At 37.6% G+C, this 23,140-nt stretch overlaps 2 protein-coding genes across 2 annotated transcripts in view; both read left to right on the top strand.

The window, feature by feature from the left end:
• Window positions 1-19,843, top strand: part of LOC107700500 (rho GTPase-activating protein 29) — a 48,912-nt gene extending 29,069 nt beyond the window's left edge. The window contains exons 4-23 of the mRNA XM_016502172.1: window positions 2,034-2,130; window positions 3,436-3,493; window positions 4,269-4,323; window positions 5,197-5,352; window positions 5,438-5,502; window positions 6,045-6,155; window positions 6,246-6,326; window positions 6,403-6,570; window positions 6,984-7,121; window positions 7,653-7,843; window positions 8,193-8,365; window positions 10,022-10,153; window positions 12,376-12,474; window positions 12,934-13,097; window positions 13,183-13,371; window positions 13,461-13,598; window positions 14,325-14,551; window positions 14,712-14,982; window positions 15,071-15,173; window positions 18,091-19,843. Coding sequence (XP_016357658.1) covers window positions 2,034-2,130; window positions 3,436-3,493; window positions 4,269-4,323; window positions 5,197-5,352; window positions 5,438-5,502; window positions 6,045-6,155; window positions 6,246-6,326; window positions 6,403-6,570; window positions 6,984-7,121; window positions 7,653-7,843; window positions 8,193-8,365; window positions 10,022-10,153; window positions 12,376-12,474; window positions 12,934-13,097; window positions 13,183-13,371; window positions 13,461-13,598; window positions 14,325-14,551; window positions 14,712-14,982; window positions 15,071-15,173; window positions 18,091-19,013 — 3,539 coding nt within the window. The 3' untranslated portion in view covers window positions 19,014-19,843. The remainder of the gene's footprint in view (window positions 1-2,033; window positions 2,131-3,435; window positions 3,494-4,268; window positions 4,324-5,196; window positions 5,353-5,437; window positions 5,503-6,044; window positions 6,156-6,245; window positions 6,327-6,402; window positions 6,571-6,983; window positions 7,122-7,652; window positions 7,844-8,192; window positions 8,366-10,021; window positions 10,154-12,375; window positions 12,475-12,933; window positions 13,098-13,182; window positions 13,372-13,460; window positions 13,599-14,324; window positions 14,552-14,711; window positions 14,983-15,070; window positions 15,174-18,090) is intronic.
• A 1,452-nt stretch (window positions 19,844-21,295) lies between these two features.
• The window catches only part of abca4b (ATP-binding cassette, sub-family A (ABC1), member 4b), a 43,194-nt gene continuing 41,349 nt past the window's right edge, over window positions 21,296-23,140 (top strand). Inside the window, 2 exon segments of the mRNA XM_016502288.1 lie at window positions 21,296-21,396; window positions 22,699-22,809. Of these exon segments, the coding sequence (XP_016357774.1) occupies window positions 22,744-22,809 (66 nt within the window). The 5' untranslated portion in view covers window positions 21,296-21,396; window positions 22,699-22,743.

Raw genomic sequence — 23,140 nt, 5'->3', positions numbered from 1 at the left:
TGTAACTTTCTAGATCTTTTTTATGCCCAAACATACACACTACACACTGACTAAAATTAAAAAAGTGAAAAAGTATAATAGGACCCCTTTAAGAGTATCATCCTTTGCCACTAGAGGGCCAGTGACCCTTCTGAGCTCCCATGTGTCCTTTAAAGGGCCAGACTCTTCATTGTTTCTGTCAAAGGGAAGTCTTTAACAGAGGAAAATAATCTGATTGTCTTTTTCTGACATTTGCTTCAGGCCTTCACCTTTTTTTTTGAATGGGGAAGTTGAGAAGAAAGGCCAATCGCCTTAGATACCTGCCTCAAGTTACCTGTAAGACCGACATTCCAGCATGCGCTTCCCACTCACGCTTGCATTTTAACACTCCACGTCCATATCAGCCGTCGGTCTTTCTCCTGATGGAATGTTATGAACTTCAGGAAATGCACGTATTTCCCCCCCATTCACACTCAGTCCATGCAGTTTTTTAAAAATGCTGCATAGTTTTGCTGAAGAATCTCTCAGGGGCGCAGCAATAAAAGTGTCAAGTGTCTCAAGTTATTGAAATTCTTTCTTCCCCCGCCCTTGTCTAGAGTGAGTCAGTGGCATCTGACTTGCTGTATTTTTATCTTTGCTTCTGATCTGGAGGAGACTCTGTTATCTCAGGTATTTTATCCCGTCTTATGACGCATTGCACCATATCAAGTGATACCTGCATGTGTTACTTTGCTAGTATATGGTAAGAATCATTCTTAGGTATTTTCAGAAAAACAGTTTATATTGACAGATTTATAAAAAAGAATATATATATATGATGCAGAAAATGCTTTCGAGGGTTTTTCTATGAGAGAACTGCTTTCTGAATGTAGCCATTCCCGTATTTGAGCTGTGAAGGGGGCAGAAGTGGAAGCATTGTTGTGGAACTGCAGGATGTCCTGAGGAAGAAGTCAGCGTTCCATTGCAGGGGCCACTGAGCCACCCGCCTGCATTCAGAAGCAGAGAGGCATGCACCAGGAGCCACGCACCTCTCACGCTCTCGTCTCCAGTGCCGTTTCCTCTGCTCACTCCGTAGCTGTGAGTATGAGTGGCAGTTGAGGGTGGGGATTCCCATTCCGCGGACAGTCGCTGCGTTTTGCGTGACATCCAACCAAAAAAATTGCCCATGCGGAACTGGAAACTACAGATGATGTTGCTTTTTTTATGGCCTCGTCACTTTTTCTTGTATGTGAGGAGAAAAAGTGGAAGTCAAGCTCCATTGAATCATTGTGAACTAGGCTGTGGCATTAGTTCCTGAAGTTCTGGGCGAGTTTTGCCTGTCATTAATCTATGCTTTACCATAACGAACCTGGATATGACTGCAAGTGCAAGTTGAAGGAGTTGGTAAGTTGGGCGAAAGTTGTTTGAACATCCTCTGAATGTTTTGAGAGTTCAGGCTTTGTCAGTGTTTCCTGTAAAGAGGGGAGGCTCAGCTAGCAGACAGGAAGCTCTTGGTAAATGCAAGTTTCGTAGCCTCTCAGAGTCTTTACTTGTTGTCTGTCACATATCTGATTTTTAAAATTAAGATTTAACATCAGTAGGATGTTAATTTCTCTTCTATCAGCTCAAAACATAACAAACTTTGCATCAACATGCTGGGTCATCTGGCCTCTTTTTGAAACAATGAAATTAGTTTATGAAGAAAGGCGTCTGTTGATTTATTTACAGCAGTTGTTTTGTACTCCAGGGAAGCACGACCTGATAACAAAGCAGCATCAGACACCAATTAAGGAAGAACCTGTCGAGGTTCCTTTTCTTGTTCATTGTTCAGAACGAGTCTGACTTTACAGCATACTTAAATTGCTCTCATGTGGAATGAATTAATTCTGTATTATCAGAGAGTGTTGTAGTCACTAATCAGTCCTCGATACCTGTGGTGGTCCACTGTTGAGGGATTCATAGTTCCACAAACACCACTACTGCTGATCATCGTCATCATATTAACAATTGTAATTTTGCTGCAGACTTTTGTGCCATTTGGCTACACTTCTCATGTGGTTTATCACTTCCCACAGGCGTGAACGTCAAAGAAGTCAATAAAGAAAACAAAGACACAATATTTGGCGAGATACACACATCGATCGATACTTTGGCATTCACCTTTGGCAATGTGTGAGTACCATAGCCCTCTCTTCTGTAGTCATATGTATATTCTGAATGTTCTTTATCTGTATAGACTTACTTTGTTTCCATGGCCAATTTTACAGAATACGTCAGCTGTGCATCCTGTTGTCATTCTCTTAATGCTGATGAAATATAGTTGTGTTGCAGCGTTACTTAAAGGGATTGTTCTTCCAAAATTAAAAATTCAATTACTCATCCTCATGCCATTCCAAACCCGTAAGTCTCTTTTCATTCTCAAAACAAAAATTGGAGAGATTTCTGTCCCTCCCTTGAAAGTCGACGCAACCACAACATTGACACTTCAAAAAGACATATAAATATCCATATAAATCCAAAAAAAGTCCACCAAAGAGACATGATCGTGTTATATGATGAACAGATTTAATTGAGCTTTTAATTCACATGTAAACATTAGGGGTGGGAATCACCAGAGGCCTCATGATACGATATTATCACGATACTTGTGTCACGGTACAATATTATTGTGATTTTAAATATATTGCGATATTCTGCGATATATTGCAATTTATTACATTTTTCCAACTTCAAATTATGTCCCCAAAGGAAAACTTTGACAACATCTGTTTTAACTAAAAATAAACATTTCTGGGTTTGTTTATCTCACCTCAGTTTTATTGTTGCAGTGCAAAATGGGATTGTCAAGCAGACAAACTGACCAACACTTTCATGAAAACCTGTCATAAATGTTGTATGCACCTGGCAAACTCAACTATTTGTATTAGTCTAATCTAGTCCATTCTACCAAATAGTATAATAAAAGATCGATACTTGGCGTCCGTGTATCGATACAGTATTGCCGCGGAAAATATCGCAATACTATGCTGTATCGATTTTTTCCCCCACCCCTAGTAAACATTGATCAACGCACATACATAGAGCTCATCAGATATGATCAGCAGAAGCTCAACCATACTTGTGTGAAATGCGAGAACAAATCTTATTCGTTCTCACGCATCAAGCAAGTGCATTTGAGCTTCTGTTTACCATATTAGATGTGCTTTCAAGCTGTTATTCAAAATGATCAGAAAATATTAAAAATATCTTAATTTGTGGTTCGAAGATGAAGTCGTGCAGGTTAGGAATGATGTGAGGGTGAGTAAATGATGACAGAATTTTCATTTTTGGATGAACTAACTTTTAAAACTGGTCACATTCTTGATCTATTTGGGATGAAAAATAGCACTATAATATTTATAATAAACTTATTATTTATGTTCAAGTTATGTTATGTGCAGTGGACCAGCAGTGACTTGTCTTACTTTGCCATTTCAGAGTGTCTGACTTCCTTATGGGAGATGTGGACAGTGGCTCCAGGTTGGGGTACCCCCAAGCCAGAAGACCTGGTCCCCCGGCGCCGCAGCAAAAAAAATGGCTGCCCACTGCTCCGAGTGTGTGTTCACGGTGTGTGTGTGTGTTCACTGCTACTAATTCCGAGTATGGGTCACCATACTTGGCCATGTCACGTCACTTTCACTTTCGTCACTTTCACTTTCATTTATTCCTGTGGTTTGGTGCTCAAGAAACTTACATATAAAACGGTTGTGCTGCTTAATATTTTTGAGGAAACAGTGATACATTTTTTTCAGGATTCTTTGATGAATAGAAAGATCAACCAGCATCTGGTTGAAATAGAAATCTTTTCTAACATAATACGTGTCTTTACGGTCACTTTTGATCAATGTAATGTGTCTTCGCTGAATAAAAAAAGTGTGTAGTTGTATGGACTAGTTTTATGGCATGTGTATGATTTTTATGTCCTTGTTGGCACTTGACAGATGTGGTTACTATGAACTGTCATGTGGAAAAAAGATGCATGAAGCTTCTGCAGAATTCTTCTTTTGTGTTCCACAGAAAAAAATAGATAAGTGTGAGTAAATAATGGCAGTTAATTTTTATTGGTGAACTATCCCTTTAAGTTGAGATGTCTGCTTTGAAAATAATGAAACCTGGCTGGCCCCTGTGATTTAAAGAGCAAGGTTTGATTAACTGAGACATCGAGAGACAAGATAAAAGAGAAGCAGTCAAAAGAAGCACCTTTTCATCCCTCACCTCTGTAATCAAACTTCTCATCCCGTGTGAAACGTCTTTCTCTTTTTCTCCTCTAGTCTTTTGAAAACCTCTCTGAAGATTCAGGAGGCTGCAATCAAAAGGATCTGGCAGGTAAATGGATTTTCTTTCCTTCTCCTTTATGTCTTGCCTCCTTCTATCCAAGGGTTTCATCACAAAGCAAGCAGGCTCTTGCCGCTGATGTGTTGAAGAGAATCTATCTCATCAGCAATGCAACAGTAATGCAAACTTCAACAAAGTTTTCTAGTTAAACAAACCACACATGAAAGGTGTTGCTCTAGCAGAGAGACCGATGAGCTGTACTGACATAGGTCATAATCGACAAGAGAGCTCTACACACCCTGTACCTTCACACTTGTGTTGTTTTTCGTATAGTCTGACATTCTTCTTGTTTGCCAAATGGTTGACATTCTTTGGTTTTTTTTGGACGTTTGTGTGAGGAATGGGAACCACATGTGGCTTATTGGGCGGGGTGCTTGGATTCGGCGTAGCTGAGTTGCGTGTCAGTGCATTTGACAAAGGTTAAGCCCCGATTTTACGAGATGATCTCTCACGCTCATGCCATGCAATAAATCGTACATACATCTAATGCTACCACAGATTAGTGTCTGTTTTAGAAAGACCTCTTTTTCTTTTAAGTCAAGGGGATGGTGGAGAGTATTTATTCCTCTTAAAAGCAAGTTTGCCACCCATTTCAGGGCTGTCACTGCCTTTAATGAAGCTGACTTGTAAAATTTGCCTTGTAACTGTTGGCCTATAATTTTAAAAAGTAGATTTTAAATGACAGTTTTAGAGAGCGGAGAGACATGGTTGAGGAAATATAAATGTCTTCAAAGGGTACCTCTGTGCTTTTTCAACAATTTTTTTTTAAAAACTGAAACTTTTTTAAACAATGCGGAGCATTTGTGTATTTTTTGGATGTGCGTGTGTTCATATGTGGTGTTCCTTGTTTATGTGTGTTTCTAGATCCTGCTCTGTCCCCAGAGCTGTCCACTGTGGAGCAGGTAGACCTTCTTCTGCTGAAGAATGACAGTGGAGTAGAGTCGGCTTTGCTCTATGCCAAGGCCTGGTCCAAATACACCAAAGATGTGCTGGCCTGGGTGGAGAAACGCCTCAGCCTGGGTCAGTCCATTCTTAAAGCCTGATCTTTTGTTTTGTCTTAATTGTTGAAATTTAGTGTTTAATTTGGTGTCTCTGTATTTGACAGACACGGAATGTGCCAAAAGCTTTGCCAAGATGGCAGAATCCGCAAAGGCAGTGGCAAGTCAGCAGGTGATGGTCTTTTGTTTTGATTAAATGTGATGTATATGATGTACTGCCATTTAAATTTTTGGGAAGAATTTTGAAAGAAATTAATACTTTTATTTGACAAGGACATAAAATTAATTAAAAGTGACATTTATAATGTATTTCTATTTCAAATAAATACTGTTCTTTTAAACTTTCTAATTATAAAAAAAATCCTGATTTAAAAATATTAAGCAGCACAACTCTTTTCAACAACAATAAAAAGAAGAAGAAATGCACCAAATGATTTCTGAAGATTCATTTGACACTGAAGACTGGAGTATTCAATTTTGCCATCACAGTGATAAATAGGAATACATTTTAGAATATATTAAAATTGAAAATAGTTATTTTGAATTGCAGTAATATTTCACAGTATTGCTCTTTTTAATGTATTTTTGATATAAAAAAAAATCAGCCTTGTGTGCATAAGAGACTTCTTTCAAAAACATTAAAATAAATAAAAGTTTTTGAATGGTAGTTTCTTTAAGTGACATTATTGTGTTGCTGTGTTCCTTTATCTAAAGGACTTTATGCCGTTCCGGGATATTTATGTCTCTGCCTTTAAAAATGAGATTGAGTACAATCAGGTTCTGCTCCAAACAGCTGCAGCTCTACAAACCAACAAATTCATACAGGTATGATCAGTTATATCTGCTGTTAACTTGTAGCTAACTATTTAACAAATCATTTTCTTTAATTCCACAAAATTCCTATAATACCAACAGCCACTGCTGGCCCGCAAGAACGATCTGGACAAGCAGAGGAAAGAGATAAAGGAACAATGGCAAAGAGAGCTAAAGAAAATGGTATATACGATTCTTTGAATTTCATCACTAATGTTTCTTCATGACCGATAGTGCTTAATAACCCATGTGTTTTCAGAGCGAGGCTGAGAGCGCTTTGAAGAAGGCTCAGCTGCTGAAGGTGCAGAAGAGGGAGGAGTATGAGAAGGCACGCAGCTCCACCAGCCGCACCGAGGAGGAGCAGCCAACAGCAGGAGGCAGGACTCTGGAGAAGAAACGGAGGGTGGAGGAAGAGGCCCTACAGAAGGTACTGCAGAAACTGCACTATAACTCTAAATTCAACTCCACAGGGTCATAAACTGCACAAACACACACACCCGTGAGTTTATTGACCTTGTTTATTGGGCATCAAAGTGGTGATGAGAAACACAGAGTTTGTGGGAATTTGTTTGATATTCCTTAACGTCTGATGTACTGTCTGAAAATCAGGTCATATAATCTAAACATTACTGTTGCTATTACAACCCAGACACCCAGCAACTGCATAACATCACACCTTAGCAAATGAGTGAGCATTTTCTTCAAGAAATTGAACATTTTTGCAGTCTTGTTATGTGCAGCTGGTGGCATGGAAATGACACACTTTGGCTTAAAACAGGCTAGGAAAATCACTATGCTTTGTTTTGTTTGACTGATTGTCTGTTTTTGTGGTGATTCTAGGCTGAGGAAGCGCAGGAGCAGTATAAAGCCTGTGTGGCCGATCTAGAGGCGAAGAAGGTCAGCCTGTCAAACGCTAAGAGTGAGATCCTCGGTCAAATTCGGAAGCTGGTCTTCCAGTGTGACCTGACCCTCAAAGCGGTCTGTATCCATGTCACAACAACACTACAGTACAGTTCAAAAGTTTTTGGGTCTGTAAGATTTTTCAATGTTTTTGAATCAAAAATACAGTACAATTTTCAAATATTATTACAGTTTAAAATAATTGTTTTCAGTTTAGTATATTTTAAAATGCAATTTATTCCTGTGATGGCAAAGAATTTTCAGCAGCCATTACTCCAGTCTTCAGTGTCACATGATCCTTCAGAAATCATTCTAATATGCCTATTTGCTGCTCAAGAAACATTTATTGTTATTATTATTATTAATGCTGGAAACAGTTGTGCTGCTTAATATTTTTTGGAAACCATGATATGAATAGTAATTTCAAAAGAACAGCTATTATTAAAATTAGAAATATTTTGTAACATTTTAAATATATTTACTGTCACTTTTGATTAATTTAATGCATTTTTGCTGAAAAAAAAAACCTTACTGACCCCAAACTTTTGACCTTCTCCATGAAAATAAATACCATTATTGCATACTGACTATTCTCAAAAACTCTCCCAGGTGACAGCGAACTGGTTCCAGATGCAGCAGGCTCAGACCCAGCCTCTCTCAGTCAACTACCAAGCTCTAAGTGAACAGGCCAAAAAGTATGAACCAGGCCAGCGCTACTCTGAGTTCGTGTGCAGTCTGCCTAAAGAGCGTGTGTGGCTGGAGTCTCTGTCTCAGGACATCACAGCTTCCTCAAAAACGGGGTAAGTCCACACTCAAGTTTCCGTGCGGGCCAGAGAGAGGCTGCATTGTTTGAATCTTCCTCAGGAAGAATGATGAACGAAACAACGGTCGGTGATAGCGTGTTGTTTATCCAGAAATTCTGCGCTCCATAATCGCTGCCCTGTGTAAACTCTGCTTTTCAGCTTGACATCTGAATCACACCCACGTACAAACATACTGGCCAGCGCTATCAACTCTCTTTACAGTGTATTCAAATCTCACGCTTTCCTGTTGAGTAACCCATTTCACAACCAGCAGAGATTTTGCACAGCCTGTTTTGCCTGCGGTATTTTAATAAAGCATGTTTTAACAAGTGACTTTCCTTTCCAGAATGTCTCTTCATAAGAGGTCTCAGAGCAGCACCCGCTCATCCCATGGGAACCTGTCGCAAGGCTCTGTAACTTCTGCAGATAACCACAGCGTAGATGGGGTTGAGGGTACCGTACAACCTTGCAAGGCCAAGATCGCAGAGAAGCGGTCCAATAGCAGTTTAGACATGCAAGGTAAGAGTCGCTAAGGATCTAGACTGGCGACAAAAATGTGTAGGTTTAAAATTATCAATTTCTGTTGCACTAAATGGAATGAAAACAATAATGATTGGTTTTTAAACAGATTTCACCTACTTCCATTTTTGGATAAACAGATAGTCCTGATCCAAACTCACTGGAACTCACATAGAGCCTAAGTTGCTACGTCAGGCTGCTCATGCAGATCTCATGCAAAACGTCAGTCTACTCAGCCTTAGGGCCCTATGAAATCCATTTTATGAATTTTTTTCACCAAATTCCGTAGAAATTTTTTTTTGTTTTTAAATTCTCTGAATTCCGGTTTTTTTTTTCCATTTAAATTTTTCTAGACTCTGTTTTAATGCTTAAATTATTCATCAAAAAGCATGTCTAATTAATTGAAATCATGAAACTTACAGTATTAAACAGCAATTTATTAAAAGTTTAACAAAAATTACATTTTTAAGGCCCTGAAATGTTTTATTTTTTTCTCAAATTCGGTTTTATTTTTTACCAAATTCTGTTTTCTATTATTTTTTTGTATTCCATTTTAATGGTTTCATTAAATATTAATAATCAAAAGCATCTTTAATTAATTGATTTTAAAATTATGTATTTAAATAATTATTTATTCATTTATTATTATTTTATCTATTTCTTTTTTTTTCTTAAATAATGTGTGTATTTACATTTTTCTGCTAAATAAATTCTGGTAAATAATTTCTCTGGTAAATATTCCTTTAAAAATAATGATTTAATAATAATTTTATTAGTAGTAGTAGTACTATCATTGCATTAAGTAATGTTTCTGTCAAGGTTTCTTCAAGTTAAACTAAACTTTTATTTTGACGGGTTGCTGAGAAGACCTTTAAGTTTTTGTTTGTATATGACGATAGCTTTACTAAAAAGAAATGGTGAAATGCTCATGAATTGACTCTGATAAATTATGTTTATGCGTTCCCATATTTTGAGGCGGCAGAGGCTGAAAACACCGTGAGCGATTTAAGTGTAGTTTACCTACTTTTGATGCATCCATTCAAAATTTGGTAAATTCCGTGACATTCTGCGTTATACAGTTCCATTTTTATGACTGGATTCTGCAATTCCGTCCACGTTTTCTGCATCACAGAAATCATAGGGCCCTATGCATTTGTTAGACTCTAAAACTCCCAGACATTTATTTTCTTCCCACTTAAACAAGATCCTGAGATGTTTGGCACTATTAGGCACATATGTTTGGCAAGCTTCAGCATCTTGAACAGCTTATTAGTTTTATGGCTTGACGCGTCCACTGTGGGTTTTTACCCAGCATTGGCCATCCACAGCTTGAACAAAAGCTGCCAGCAGTCAGGATTAAGGCCCAAGACCCAGATCAGCCCTCGGCTTCCAAAAAGCCCCTGTGCTGTGACATCATCAGCCTGCTGGATTACAGCCTGAGCTCACATTTAATGCAGCATCCAGACTAGATGACTAAAATCAAGCACATAAGCAAAATTCTCATGTTTTTAGAGATGAGAACTCTGAACTGGATGAAACATGTAGACAGACTGATTCTCCTAAACACATGCAGGATTTTCTCCTTTAGTTTTAAGAATAGAGATTTCCTAGATGAAGGACGAAAGGTAATTCTGAGGTTAATTCTGTGTGTTGTAGCGTTAAGGACGCAGGGCTCCCAGTGGGCCTGGAGCTCAGGCAGTGCCGGTGGAGGAGGGATGTGCAGTGACTCAGAGAGTGCTGGAGGAAGCAGTGAGTCTCGCTCAATGGACTCCCCCACAGCAAGTCCAGGTACTTTTTCTGGTGTCAACATACAGCATCCTGCAGCGCATTTCACAATAGGAAGTTAATCCCACCCCGAAATTGGTATGTAGGCCAATATGAATGTTTGACGATCAGTTTACATCAAATCAAAGTCATGTCAAGTTTTTGACTTCATTTTGATTTGCATATTTGACCTGTTTTTTTACGTACATTTTGATGTCAATTCGATGTCTTTTCAATATCAATTGACCCCTGGGTTATATCAGTGTTTATTTTCTATTAGTGCTGTCATGATTAATCGCATCCAAAATAAAAGTTTGGTAACACTTTAGATTAGGGAACACTTATTCACTATTAACTACGACTTTTGCCTCAATAAATTAGATTAGTTTAGCTTATTAATAGTTAGTAGGGCTGGGCAAAAAAAAAATCGATTTTTCGATATATCGTTTTTTAAAATGTGGTCGATTCAATATCGATTCTTGAAGGCCACGAATCGATTTTTTTCAATATTTATTTCCACAAACATTGAACATAAGATTTACGTTAATCTTATTACTAGTCTAATCCACTAGATGTCACCCCCTTATTTGCCTTGCGCGATGTTACAACGGAGAGTCCGTCATTCATTCATTGCTTAAAATGGCGGATTCAGGTGCGTTCCCGACGTCAACACCACCTTCCAGGGCTCTACAGTGCGACCGAAAACTACTGCGTGCGACTATAAACATTTTTTTAGGAGCACCAGTGCGACTGACCCGATCATCATCATACTTGTGATTGCGCTCAGGGGAGCTTCAAATGTTTCTATGTGTTTTTGCAGCGTTGAGTAATGTATCACAGATGTATCTCACGAATCCTTTCATAAGCAAAGTGAGAGATTCATTGCGCAGATCAAGGCATGCGACTGTTCTGACTTGTCCAATTTTCAGCATCAGTTTTTCATCTTGCATCAAAATTCTGTCTATTCATTGTATGCATTAGAAATATAGAGTTGGGTTTTGTTTTATTGTACCCAAGTGTACCTAAAATAAAAAGTGTTTAATATACAGGTTTGTGGCTCTTAATTTCCTATTAATTAACCATTTGTAATCTTATGTTCACTGTTCATTTTTTATAAATATAGGATTTGTATTATATCTATATTCATTCATATAGTCAAATCGAATCGAGAATTGAAATCAAAAATCGAATCGAATATTGAATCGGAAATTGAATCGAATTGAGAGCTTGAAAATCGAAATCGAATCGAATTGGAACTTCTGAATCGATACCCAGCCCTAATAGTTAGTAAGCTAGTTGTTAAGTTTAGGTATTGGGTAGGATTAGGGATGTAGAATAAGGTCATGTAGAATAAGGCATTAATATGTGCTTAATTAGTACTAATAAATGGCTAATATTCTAGTAATATGCATGCTAATAAGCAACTAGTTAAGAAACCCTAAAATAAAGTGTTACCAAAAGTTTCTGTTTACATAATATATGTATGTGTGCTGTGTGTATTTATTATGTATATATAAATACACACACATGCAAGTATATATTTCAGAAAAATATGTTATGTTTATATATTAAACATATTTATTTGTAATATAAATTATATGAATATAAATATAGACATGTATATTATTTGTTTATTATTTGTTTTGTTGCCTTCTATGCTGGCATTAAACAATATACTACTACTACTGCTGCTGTATATTTTATTTAATTTTATTTATTTGCCAACATTAAGAAAAATTGTAAAATATATTTTTCATTAAACAACTTGCAACATAATTTATTATGTGCAGTAATTACTGGAAATTCTACAGATGTTATGACAGCTATAAATCATACATACCACAGAAACTCATCTACATCAGCCAGCTAGATAGTGACACATTTACATCAGCAGAACTTAACAGAATGTGCAAAACAATAATGTTCACAACATCAAAGAAAAAGCAGGCATAAAAACATGTATGTGATCAACAGATTGTTAGGACTTGAGAATGTCAGCACTGGCCTAATCAGGCAAGTTTTGTCAGATGTCCTTAAATGTTTTACTCTAGCCAGTTGCATCAGCCATTCTTATTGTGGAGTGCAATGTGTTTAATCCAAAAAAGAAGTTCCTCTAAAAATATTGCTAGTTTAGGCATGTTTGTAGGTTTTGCTTGTAAAATGGTTGACCTAGTTCTCAGTGGACAGGATGGAGAAGTGCTCTGCAGGACGGAAGTATCTAATGTGTGTTTATGTGTGTGTTACAGGGGATTTCAAACGCAGGCTTCCCAGAACTCCCTCAACTGGTACCATGTCTTCTGCAGATGACCTAGATGAGAGGGAACCACCCTCCCCATTAGATAATGGTTGGTAGTACAAACTGAACAGCGTGATTGTGAGTGTCTGTGTTCATAGGTGTGTGGTGACAGTGACACCACAGGTTTGTGTTTATTATGCAAGTGCTGAATTGCTCGCACCCATGTTTTTGCTTTCAGTGCAGCTGTGCAGATGGGCTGGGTGTTGACATTGGCAAAATGCCACAGTTCCTGTCTCCCCACCAAAAGTGTTACATTTCAGTAATAACTGCTGAATGTAAACAAATGTTAAAAGTAGGGAAATACATTTGAGGAACTGGAGAGAAGGTCATGCTTCCTTAAAAGTACTAAAAGAACCATTAATTAAATAGGAATGCAAGAGTCATGAAAGTTCTTTCAATTCCCATCCCAACTCACATTTAAGACTCTTGATGATCCTGTGGCCACACCAGAACATTATTTTTTTGTTTTGTTTTTAGCTATTAAAACACATGCCTTTTCTTGTCTCAGGCCTTGCTGAAATGGTGATGGAAACGGCCAGTTCTCCCGGCCCTTTTCGTAATGCTCAGATGTCAAAAGCGGCACAAACTCACAAGTTGCGGAAACTGCGAGCTCCTTCTAAATGCAGAGAGTGTGATGGGCTGGTGGTGTTTCACGGGGCTGAATGTGAGGAGGTACGGTCATCATCAACACCCACATCTGTTCTGTTCACATTGTTCATTAGAGCCGGTTGTCATTCCCTGATCTCTTTTTACATAGTGCTCTTTGGCCTGTCATAAGAAATGCCTGGAGACTCTTGCCATTCAGTGTGGTCATAAGAAGCTCCAGGGCAGACTGCACCTGTTCGGAATTGACTTCGCCCAAGTAGCTAAGAACAGTCCTGACGGCATCCCCTTCATCATCAAAAAATGCACTTCAGAAATCGAGAGTCGTGCCCTGAACATTAAGGTGAAGAATCGAGATGCAACTGAAAGGAATTTGTTTATATGTTTGTGAGTCATTTTGTGAGTGACGCCTACTTTTCGTTTCATTTCAAGGGCATTTATCGGGTGAATGGGGCGAAGTCTCGTGTGGAAAAGTTGTGCCAGGCCTTTGAGAACGGAAAAGACTTAGTGGAGCTTTCTGACCTCCACCCACATGACATAAGCAATGTGCTCAAGCTTTACCTGAGACAGGTGTGGTGGGACAAATAATCCCAGTTTCATCATGTCTATATGAAACTTGAAATAATGGAGTGCAACAGTGTCCGCCTGCTTTTTGGTTTCGGAAGTATTTTTCACATAAGAATTTTTTATTTGTTATAGAGTTATAAGCCATGAGCCAAAGCAACCAGCTACGAGGTGAATCACAACATTGCAAACTTTGTTCTTGAAAAATGTTGAAATGTGAAAATCTTATATATATGGTATGTACATAACAGCTTTAATAAGGGAAACAGCTACAATCCCATGAAGCATTGCGAATGACAATCAAAATAAAAATGATGGATATATATATAAAACTATTGTTTAAAGATGTTGATTGTGTATAGAAACAATATATTTTACATGTATTGCAAAATATATATGTACACTGATATTTAAGTAGTCTGACAGCGCATGAAAAATGACTATTACATCATTCGCAGTGCTTCATGGGAGTGGACAGGCACTAAAATTTTCTTTTGGTGTGATTTGCTTGTTGTGATTCTCTGTTTGATGGAGATTATATCACCAATTAACAACCTTGTAGCTCATTGTAGGTCTGTCTTTAAGGGTTTATAAGTTCAAAATCAGTTCCTTATGGAGAAAATGAATTAGATTTTTCTGCCAAAACCCAGCTGTTGCACTCTATAGGGTTCCATTACTCTTCACATTTTGCTGATTTGACATTGTCTAAAAAATAATTCAATTGTCTTTCAGCTGCCGGAGCCATTGATTCTGTATCGGTATTACAACGATATCATCGGGCTGGCAAAAGAGACTCAGAACACGAAGGAGACTGACTCGACTAAAGAGAAATCACCAGGAGAGAAGCTGTGCCTCAGTATTGAGCTTAAAAGAGTCCTCTTCAAAATCAGAGACCTCCTTCGCCAGCTTCCAGCGGCGCACTACAAAACCCTGCAGTTCCTCATCACCCATCTGGACAGGTACGCAAACACAAACCATAAACCAAAGCATGTTTAAAAAGCTCATATAGCAAAGAAGCAGGAATCTGTTATCGGGATTGTTTTTTCTTTGCTTGTTGCTTGACGTCCTTAAATGGGTTTAGTGAAAGTGAAATATAATTTATGACTTATTGTTCTACAGAGTGTCAGAGCAAGCTGAGGAGAACAAGATGACCGCTAGTAACCTGGGTATCATCTTCGGTCCCACACTCATCAAGCCCAGGCAGTTGGAGGCGGAAGTGTCACTGTCCTCTCTGGTTGACTACCCCCACCAGGCCCGCATGGTGGACCTGCTCATCAGGCACCACCAGATGATTTTTGATGGCCCCCTCAGCCCTGTGTCTCCCACCAGTCCGACAGCACCACAGCCAGCGCTCAGCCGCCACTCCCAATCTCTCATGGATATCAAAGTGGTGAGCTGGGCCAGAGAATGAAAGCTGGACTTTTTTTTTTTAAATATTACAGTTTTTGATTTCTGATCTGTGTTTATCCTTCATACAGAGTGCAAAAGTCTACAAGAGACACTCGTCTGTGATTACCTCTGCACAGCTGATGGAGAAAGTGAAGGAGATGAAGACAGGGGACGATAAAGGGCAAACACCTGGTTAGTATGATTGTCTCTGGTCATCTTTGGTATTAAAGTTAACATGAAATCAATACTGACCCCCTTTGATGAGCCATGGCAGCATGAAAAATAGATCATATTTTTTGTCTGAAATTTTTTGTCATATTTTTTCATTTGAAAGTTTATGCAAGAAAAACGAATATATTTGTTTTGAAAATATTCTTGAGTAATATTGATGTGGTTTTGTTTAAAGAAATAATGAAGATTTCATAAATGTGGGCTGTTTTGTGCAGTTATGAGTTATAAGTTCAAAGGAATTTAATTAAATCTACTAATTTCAAGAGTTACAAATGGTAATTCTCAGATGATATGTTTTTATATATTTCATATAATGATATATTCAAATAAAACGCTTCTTGCATCACTATCCTGGTTTCCATTACAGATTTGCGCAAAACTTTTGCGATATTTTATAAATGTCAATAAAAACCTATTGCGAATTGACGGCATTTCCATTAACTGATGTTATGCGATTAAAACCAGATTTTTTTTCCTCTCGCAAAAAGTCATGGCAACTGATGTTGCTAGGCTTATGTATATTGCAGCCACCGCACTAGCTATTATTTTTAACATATAGGCATATAGGAGTGTATGTTTAGTGAAGCAGTGCGAAGAGCCACTTCTGGGCCGCTTCTGAAACGTGCTGTGGCGCAGGTGGTATAAACACAAGCACTGACTGGAGTGGCCGGTGGAAGTGTCAGAGACGTAATGTGCTGCAGACGTGTGCAGTGTAAATAAGGGGTTATCCAAGCATTAATGGCCAGGAAAGCCCTTTATAATTGAGAACTGCCACGTATGAGGTGTTTCTTGGAGGTTATAGTACATTAAAGAATTATCATGTTTATTTTTACGTATGCCAGGTGACCTGTAAATGTGTAAAAACTGCATTCTGTTGCAGTTTTGCGAAATATTCCTTTTTCAAATTGCCTGAAAAACCACCTGACGCAAACGTAAAAACTTTTTTGCAACATATCGGCGTGTTTGCAAAACTGATGTGTTTCCATTAGGCGTATGGCCTGTAAATGCAAAAAAACTGCATTCTGTTGCAGTTTTGCAAAATATTTATTTTTCAAATTGCCTGAAAAACCACTCACGTGAACATAAAAATTTTTTTGCGATATATCGGAGTTTTTGTCAAATTGACGTGTTTTCATTAGGCGTATGGCCTGTAAATGCAAAAAAACTGCATTCTGCTGCAGTTTTGTGAAATATTACTTTTTCAAAGTGCCTGAAAAACAAAAGTTTTTGCAAAATTTATTCGTTTCCATTAGGCGTATTTTCAAGTCGCAATTTCAGTTTGCGCATTTTGAAGGATAATGGAAGCGTGGCTACAGTAGTTCTTCTGTAGTTTGTAAAATTTGAGAATTTTAATTTATGAAAGTGGGTAAATATAGTAATAACATGGTAATAACACAAAAACTTTGAAAGTTTTGTGTATAAACTCATGAATGGGAAGCTGCGGATCAGATACAATATGGTTTTAGTTGAAAAATATGATGTATTGACTGTTTCTAAGTTTATGTTTCAGTTTGTCAAAACGAGGGGTGTCCCCGGCTAAGGATTTACAAAGTAGAATCGGAATTTTCGAATCTTGGCAATAGTCGACTGATAGTCGAATCATAAGTTTGGGGGCGGGGGCAAAATACATTACCAAGAGTCAAGTCGGACTTTCGACAGCCATAAATACTGACGTTAACACACAGGGAAAATGTTTAACGGACACCTCGCAGATACAAACGGGGTAAATAATGTTTTATGTTTTGATTAAAAGATAGTTAACATTAAATGTCAGCAAAACCCTAAGAATTCACAACATTTTTTACAATAGTTCTCTCATTATAACGTTATGTATATGACAGTAGTTATTAATGTTCTGCATTTCTGTTTTGAGCTGTGCGCGCTGAAGATGACCAGTAGAATGAAGCATCTGATAGCAGGTTTTTACTCATCATTTATCTCATATATAATATGCTTTGTTATTTATACAACATAACATTAATATTACGACTTATTATAGGCTGCACAAAATGCCCCGAATGCAGAAGTGAATTCTGCGTGGCTCTGAATGAACTCCTTTTGTGGACACGTTCTTCATGCAACAACGTGCAGAAACATGGCAAATAAACTCTTAAAAATTCACAGCGTTTTATTATAATTGTGTTCTCATTATAATGTTATGTATATGACAGTCCAAGTCATAGTTATTAATATTCTGCATTGTTGTTTGTACTGCTCGCGCTGCACGCTGAAGAGATAATAGTACTACACCTTAGTACTACAATGGAGCGCTTTACTGCAGCGCAACTCAACCAAATGCATCTTATACGAGATAAATAATATATATACAATATATATAAACCGGCTGAAACGTTTTGAAATCACTTGTACTCTACCTGATCGAAAAAAAATCCTGTCTTTCACTCAGTGTGTGTCTTGTTAAAGATTTAAATCCTTGCCGCCAAGATGCTCCTCTGTCGGTCACGGATTATGGAAAGTGAAATTTAAATCTATAGGGGTGGTTGAATTTATCCACGCACGTTAAAATATTTTTTTAAAGCTTCTTTCTTTTCATATTCTTATTTACAGCATTATCTTAATAGGCTGAATATTATTGGGAGAAAACCGGTAGTTCTATGTGAAATCAAACATTGAGCACCCCCATATAGCCAAACTGGCATGAGCATAACCCCCCACGAATATTCGACTGTGAGATTGGTAGTCGAATCAGGCTCCTCCTATCGAAGCATCGAATTGTCAACTATTCGGGGTCACCCCTAGACAAAACTGACCTGGAAATGCACAAATTGCAGGCAGATTTTGAGAGTAATTTTTTGATGTCTCTTCTGAATTAATCATTTGTATAAATTAAGTTCAAACGTATTTTTCTTTCCAGCAGGTGAGGGCTCAGATGTCAGTGGGGTTGGCTCAGCTCCTGTAGGCGTGCAGAAGTCCACATTCAGTGCCAGCAGCCGAGTGGTGCAACTACGTCCTCAGCGCACCAAGCCGGTGTCTCGACCCATCAGCATGCCCGTGGAGCGACTGCTCAACGAGCGCAACAGTCGCAACACAGAAGAGCGTGAACACTCACAGGCCGCCATTCAGGAGACCACCGAACCGGACAAGCCTTCGACACCACGCTTCACCAACTATTACAGAAACCCCTTTATCGACACACAGACACTGAGGAGGACCTGGGACAGACAGTACAAGCATTACGATGTGACGCCCAAAACTGCTATGATAGTGGCCAACCTGCCATCCTCTGGCGTGCCAAAACCGTCGGAAATTAACGTTGTACCCCAAAGCAGCGCCAGTAGAAAAGATTTTACAAGCCAGTCCGCCGGGACTCCGATATCCTTCCGAGCGCCACGGACACTAAAACCCCCTCCCGGAACGTTCTATAGACCTCCATCAGTAAGCCAAATCAGGCCATTTGACTCATTGGCAAAAACCGTTTCAACAGCAACAACCACTACCACAGGAACCATATACACAACAGCCATTACCATATTTACAACAGCGGCCACATCAACAGTTTCGACAGTCTCCACAGCCGTCACGACACCCCCAACCACACCAACAACATCAGTGACTATCGCTCTAACGGCCAAGCCGACCTTTACGACAGTGATGAGCGCTGTATCTGGAGCAGAGGAAGGACTGTCAGAGAATGACTCCATCAGCCCCGTCACACTCTCTCCGCCTCAATCTCCAAGCTCCAGCGCAGAGGAGCTCAGCCCTACAGACGCCAAACCCCTCTATCAGAGACGCAGTCGCCGTATGCAGGAGCTAGAGCATCGAGAGGCCCATTTTGTTTAAAAAAAAATGCCCTGTTGGACAGATCTCTTGTCTCACTTGGTACAGTATCCTATATGTGTCACTCAGAAAGTGACTGATTCCTCCACAGGCCTCACAAGGTCAATTTTCATAGTCTAGTAGATCCGTCAACGGCTTTATGTGTATGTATTTGTATGTAAACTGTCATTTTTGTGCCATACTGTATATATGAAAATTGTTTTAATATCCCTTTGAGAAAGGGCAAAAATATTAGGAGAGAGGTGAAACGTCTCTATGAAACTGTGTCTCTTTAAGCTACTATTTGAGCCAGAAATATCAGCAGAGGTCCAAAACATTTGTGACATTCGCTTATCCATAAGTGAGCACTCTTATGTTATTTTCGGATGTTGTTTCTGAACATTTATGCCAAATGTGTCTTATTCTTATTATCTCCTTCACAGTGATGAGATGAGACACTTCTATATCAGTAAATAATCTGCTATATTAATGTGTTAATAAAATCAAAAGTTCTGTGTAATAATTGTATAAACTCAAAAGGAATGTGTATAGTATTGTGTGTGTAAATTCAAACTTGCTCATTTTGATGCACTTGCTAAGCCTAACTTTTTAACATACATTCATCACTGCCCTTGCATGTCTTTTGGAAGCACTCCTGTTGGTGTGTTTTAGGCTGCGTAAGTGCATCTGTTTCTGTTTTATTTCAGAGTTATATATGCATTTGTTTACATTTTTACACATAACCTGCTGCCATAAACATACATCTATACCAACAATTCTTGAAGACATGCAACATGTTTGCAGATTAAATATTTAGTTAAAACTATTTTCTGCTCTTTTTTTTCTTTCATGTTTTGTCCATTCAAGTGTAAAAGACAAAATGTGGTTCGAGTTTTATTGTTACCGGAAACTTGTTATTAAAAATGTTTTGCATTAGTTGAAATTCAGCTTAAATAAAATATAAATATTACATGACAAATTTAAATTTTAGATACTGTAGAACTTATTTATTAGATAATAAATTAAGAAAATTTAAAAGAATGTTGCAACATACTGAAATAAAAAAAAACTGAAATTAATTTAAAGCTTAATAGTAATATTAGTATAAAATATATTGAAATATAAAAACATTACTTTATACTAAGACATTACAATCTCTGAAAATATAAAAATAAAAGCTCATTCAGAATATTAATAAATACTATAGTAGTATGGAAATTATGACTTCTGCACCATGATTTTCTTCCTCATTTTTCATCTGCCAGATAAAAATTGTATGTTTGATCACTTAGAAAAGTAATAGTACACCTCTTTCAAAAAAAAAAAAACAATTTGAAAATAGAGTGGAAGAATTGTTTAATACTTACAAGATAACAGTAACAGAATTCCTGCCTTAGCAAACATACTAATTACATTAGTACATTTAAATACCATTTATTATGATCAGGTGAGCATGTTCAATACTTCATGTCAGAGGAGAGAAGCCACACTTTCTATCCAGTGTCCTGATTGCAGAGGGCGTTCTTGCCTCCCTTGGGTATCTGTGTGTTTGGCTGAAACCTCATCCCTAATTAGCCATGTCACCTGAGCTCCAGCACTGAGCTGCTCAGCTCGGACTCATCCAACAAACACACAGCACTCAAAACAGAAGACATCAAATAAAACAATCTCCAAATGTCCAGAATGCACAATATAACAACACGCATATCAATATTCCTAAATGCCTCACCAATCTCCCACATGGTAGCAGCTGAGTCCTTAGCCATCTTCAAGAATCGGCTAAAACAACTCTAGCACTCTGTATTTTAATTATATAATTAAAAAAAAAAATTGCCCCTTTTACACTTGCACTCTATTCATTTACTAACTGCTTGTGTTCTTTAAAAAAAACTAACACTAGCTTCTTTAATCTTTTTGTATTCTATCTATTTGGTTTCTTTTTATGTATTATACAATTAACAAAAGCCAAAAATGCCTCTAACACTAGCTTGCTCTATTCTTTTTCTATTCTATAGGTTTTCTTTTTATTTATATATATATATATATAAACCTCGCTACATGTACTACGTTAAACTAACTGAGACCTGTTATAGCACTTGCATACCATTGCTCTTTTGTTGATTTTGATTGCTTCCATTGTCCTCATTTGTAAGTCGCTTTGGATAAAAGCGTCTGCTAAATGACTAAATGTAAATGTAATGTAAGTGTACATGTAAATAAACAGCAGTCATGTTAAAATGGAGGGTTTTGCTGATGGCCATGTTAACCCTGCAGATTAAGGCAATCGGATTAGTTGAGTCAGTCAGAAGCAGCAAATTTGGCTGTTGTGTTTCATCGACTATCATGGACTGGAATTATGTACTTTTATTCGTGAATGATAAGGAACTCATATTTCTTCAGCACTGAGGTAAGTGTACCATTTGTTTTAAGGGAACACTATTCACTATTAACTAATTGCTTATTAGCATACTGGGATATTAACTGTTTTATTTGCACGACCATATTCTAGATCCCTTAACCTTTCCCAATACCTAAACATAACAACTATAAATTAGCAGCAAATTAGGAGTTTACTGAAAGCAAACTCTCAGTTATACAAGTTTGACAAACTTAAAGTGAATATGTGTTTCGTAATCTAAAATGTTACCAGTTTAAATCATGATTTGTTTGGTCAAATCAAACAGATTTGATTGTGTCTTTTTTAATAATACTTCTATTCAGTAATTTAATCAAAAGTGACAGTAAAGACATTTATGTTACTAAAAGTTTCAAATAAAGGTAGTTCTTTTGAACTTTCTATTTATTTAAAAAATTAATAATGGCTTTCACAAAAATATTAAGCAGCACAACTGTTTTCAACATAATAATAGATGTTTTTTTTTAGTAGCAAATCTATTAGAATGATTTATAAACTATCATGTGACACTGAAGACTGAAGTAATGACTGCTGAAAATTCAGCTTTGCAATCACAGGAATAAATTACATTTTGACGCATATTAAAATAGAAAACAGATAATTGACAGTAATATTTTTCAGTGTTTTTACTATATGTTTGGTCAAATAAATGCAGCTTTGTTGAGAATAATAAACTTTCAAAAACATTAACAAATCTTTCTGACCCCAAACTGAACAGTACTGTACATTAATGAAGGGTTAAAGTTGTTGGCCTTTGTGGAGAATATGTATGTTAAATCTGCCATTTAAATGTTGTTTTTAATTCTTTGACATTCATTTAACTATCAAGATCAAGAGTTTGTGCAATATGTCTGTCAAAAGAGACGCTGTAAGATGAGACGTGTATCTGAACCTGAACTGAAAGAGCTTTAATCAGTGTTTGTGTTAAAAGATTACTGTGGAAAATTAGACGTCTAACGGACATAATAACAGCTCTGTCTGTGACTGCTGTGCTGTTTTGGTCTTGCTATAGTAGTCATTGCCGTGGCTCAAAATAGTTAAGTGGTTCAATGCTAGGCCCATATTTTCCTTTAAAGATTTGTGACCCAATTTCACATGACTAACAAACAAAGTCTCCAAGCAACATTTCACTAAAACAGCTGTTTTCATTAATGAAGACTAGCTGTCTGAAATCTGATGTGTACAGTTCTACAATGCTAATGACATTCATCTGTCGCTTGAATTTCTGGACACCAGCTCTGCAAGATTTCTTTCAGTTTGATTGTGAGTGTGAAGTATGTGATGTGTTGGCAGGTTTGTTGCAGCTTGTTGACCCCTACACGGGGTTGAGTTGGAGTCATGAACACAGGCAGCCAGATCCGTCTGCTGCTCTGGAAGAAATGGACGCTCCGCAAGAGACAAAAGGTACAATTAACCCATTCACTGGGACACAAAACAATCATCATCATGGGCTGTAGTTTCTAAAGCCTCAAAACAGCTTATATTTAGAGCGCTCTGTTTATATCATAAGATACAAACCTCAGAAATTTGGTTCTGAGTGCAGGATTTAGGCAATGAGGTGTGACATACCACTCAAAACCAAATATAAAACTGAAAAGACAGAGTGTTTTAAAGGGGTCATATGATGTTGCTAAAAAGAACATTATTTTGTGTATTTGGTGTAATGTAATGTGTTTATGCGGTTTAAGGTTAAAAAAACATTATTTTCCACATACTGTACATTATTGTTTCTCCT

This window comes from Sinocyclocheilus anshuiensis, unplaced genomic scaffold, assembly GCF_001515605.1.
Source record: "Sinocyclocheilus anshuiensis isolate Anshui unplaced genomic scaffold, SAMN03320099.WGS_v1.1 scaffold718, whole genome shotgun sequence".
Taxonomy (NCBI): domain Eukaryota; kingdom Metazoa; phylum Chordata; class Actinopteri; order Cypriniformes; family Cyprinidae; genus Sinocyclocheilus; species Sinocyclocheilus anshuiensis.
The sequence above is the reverse complement of the archived record's forward strand: the minus strand, read 5'-3'. Positions and strand labels throughout refer to the sequence as shown.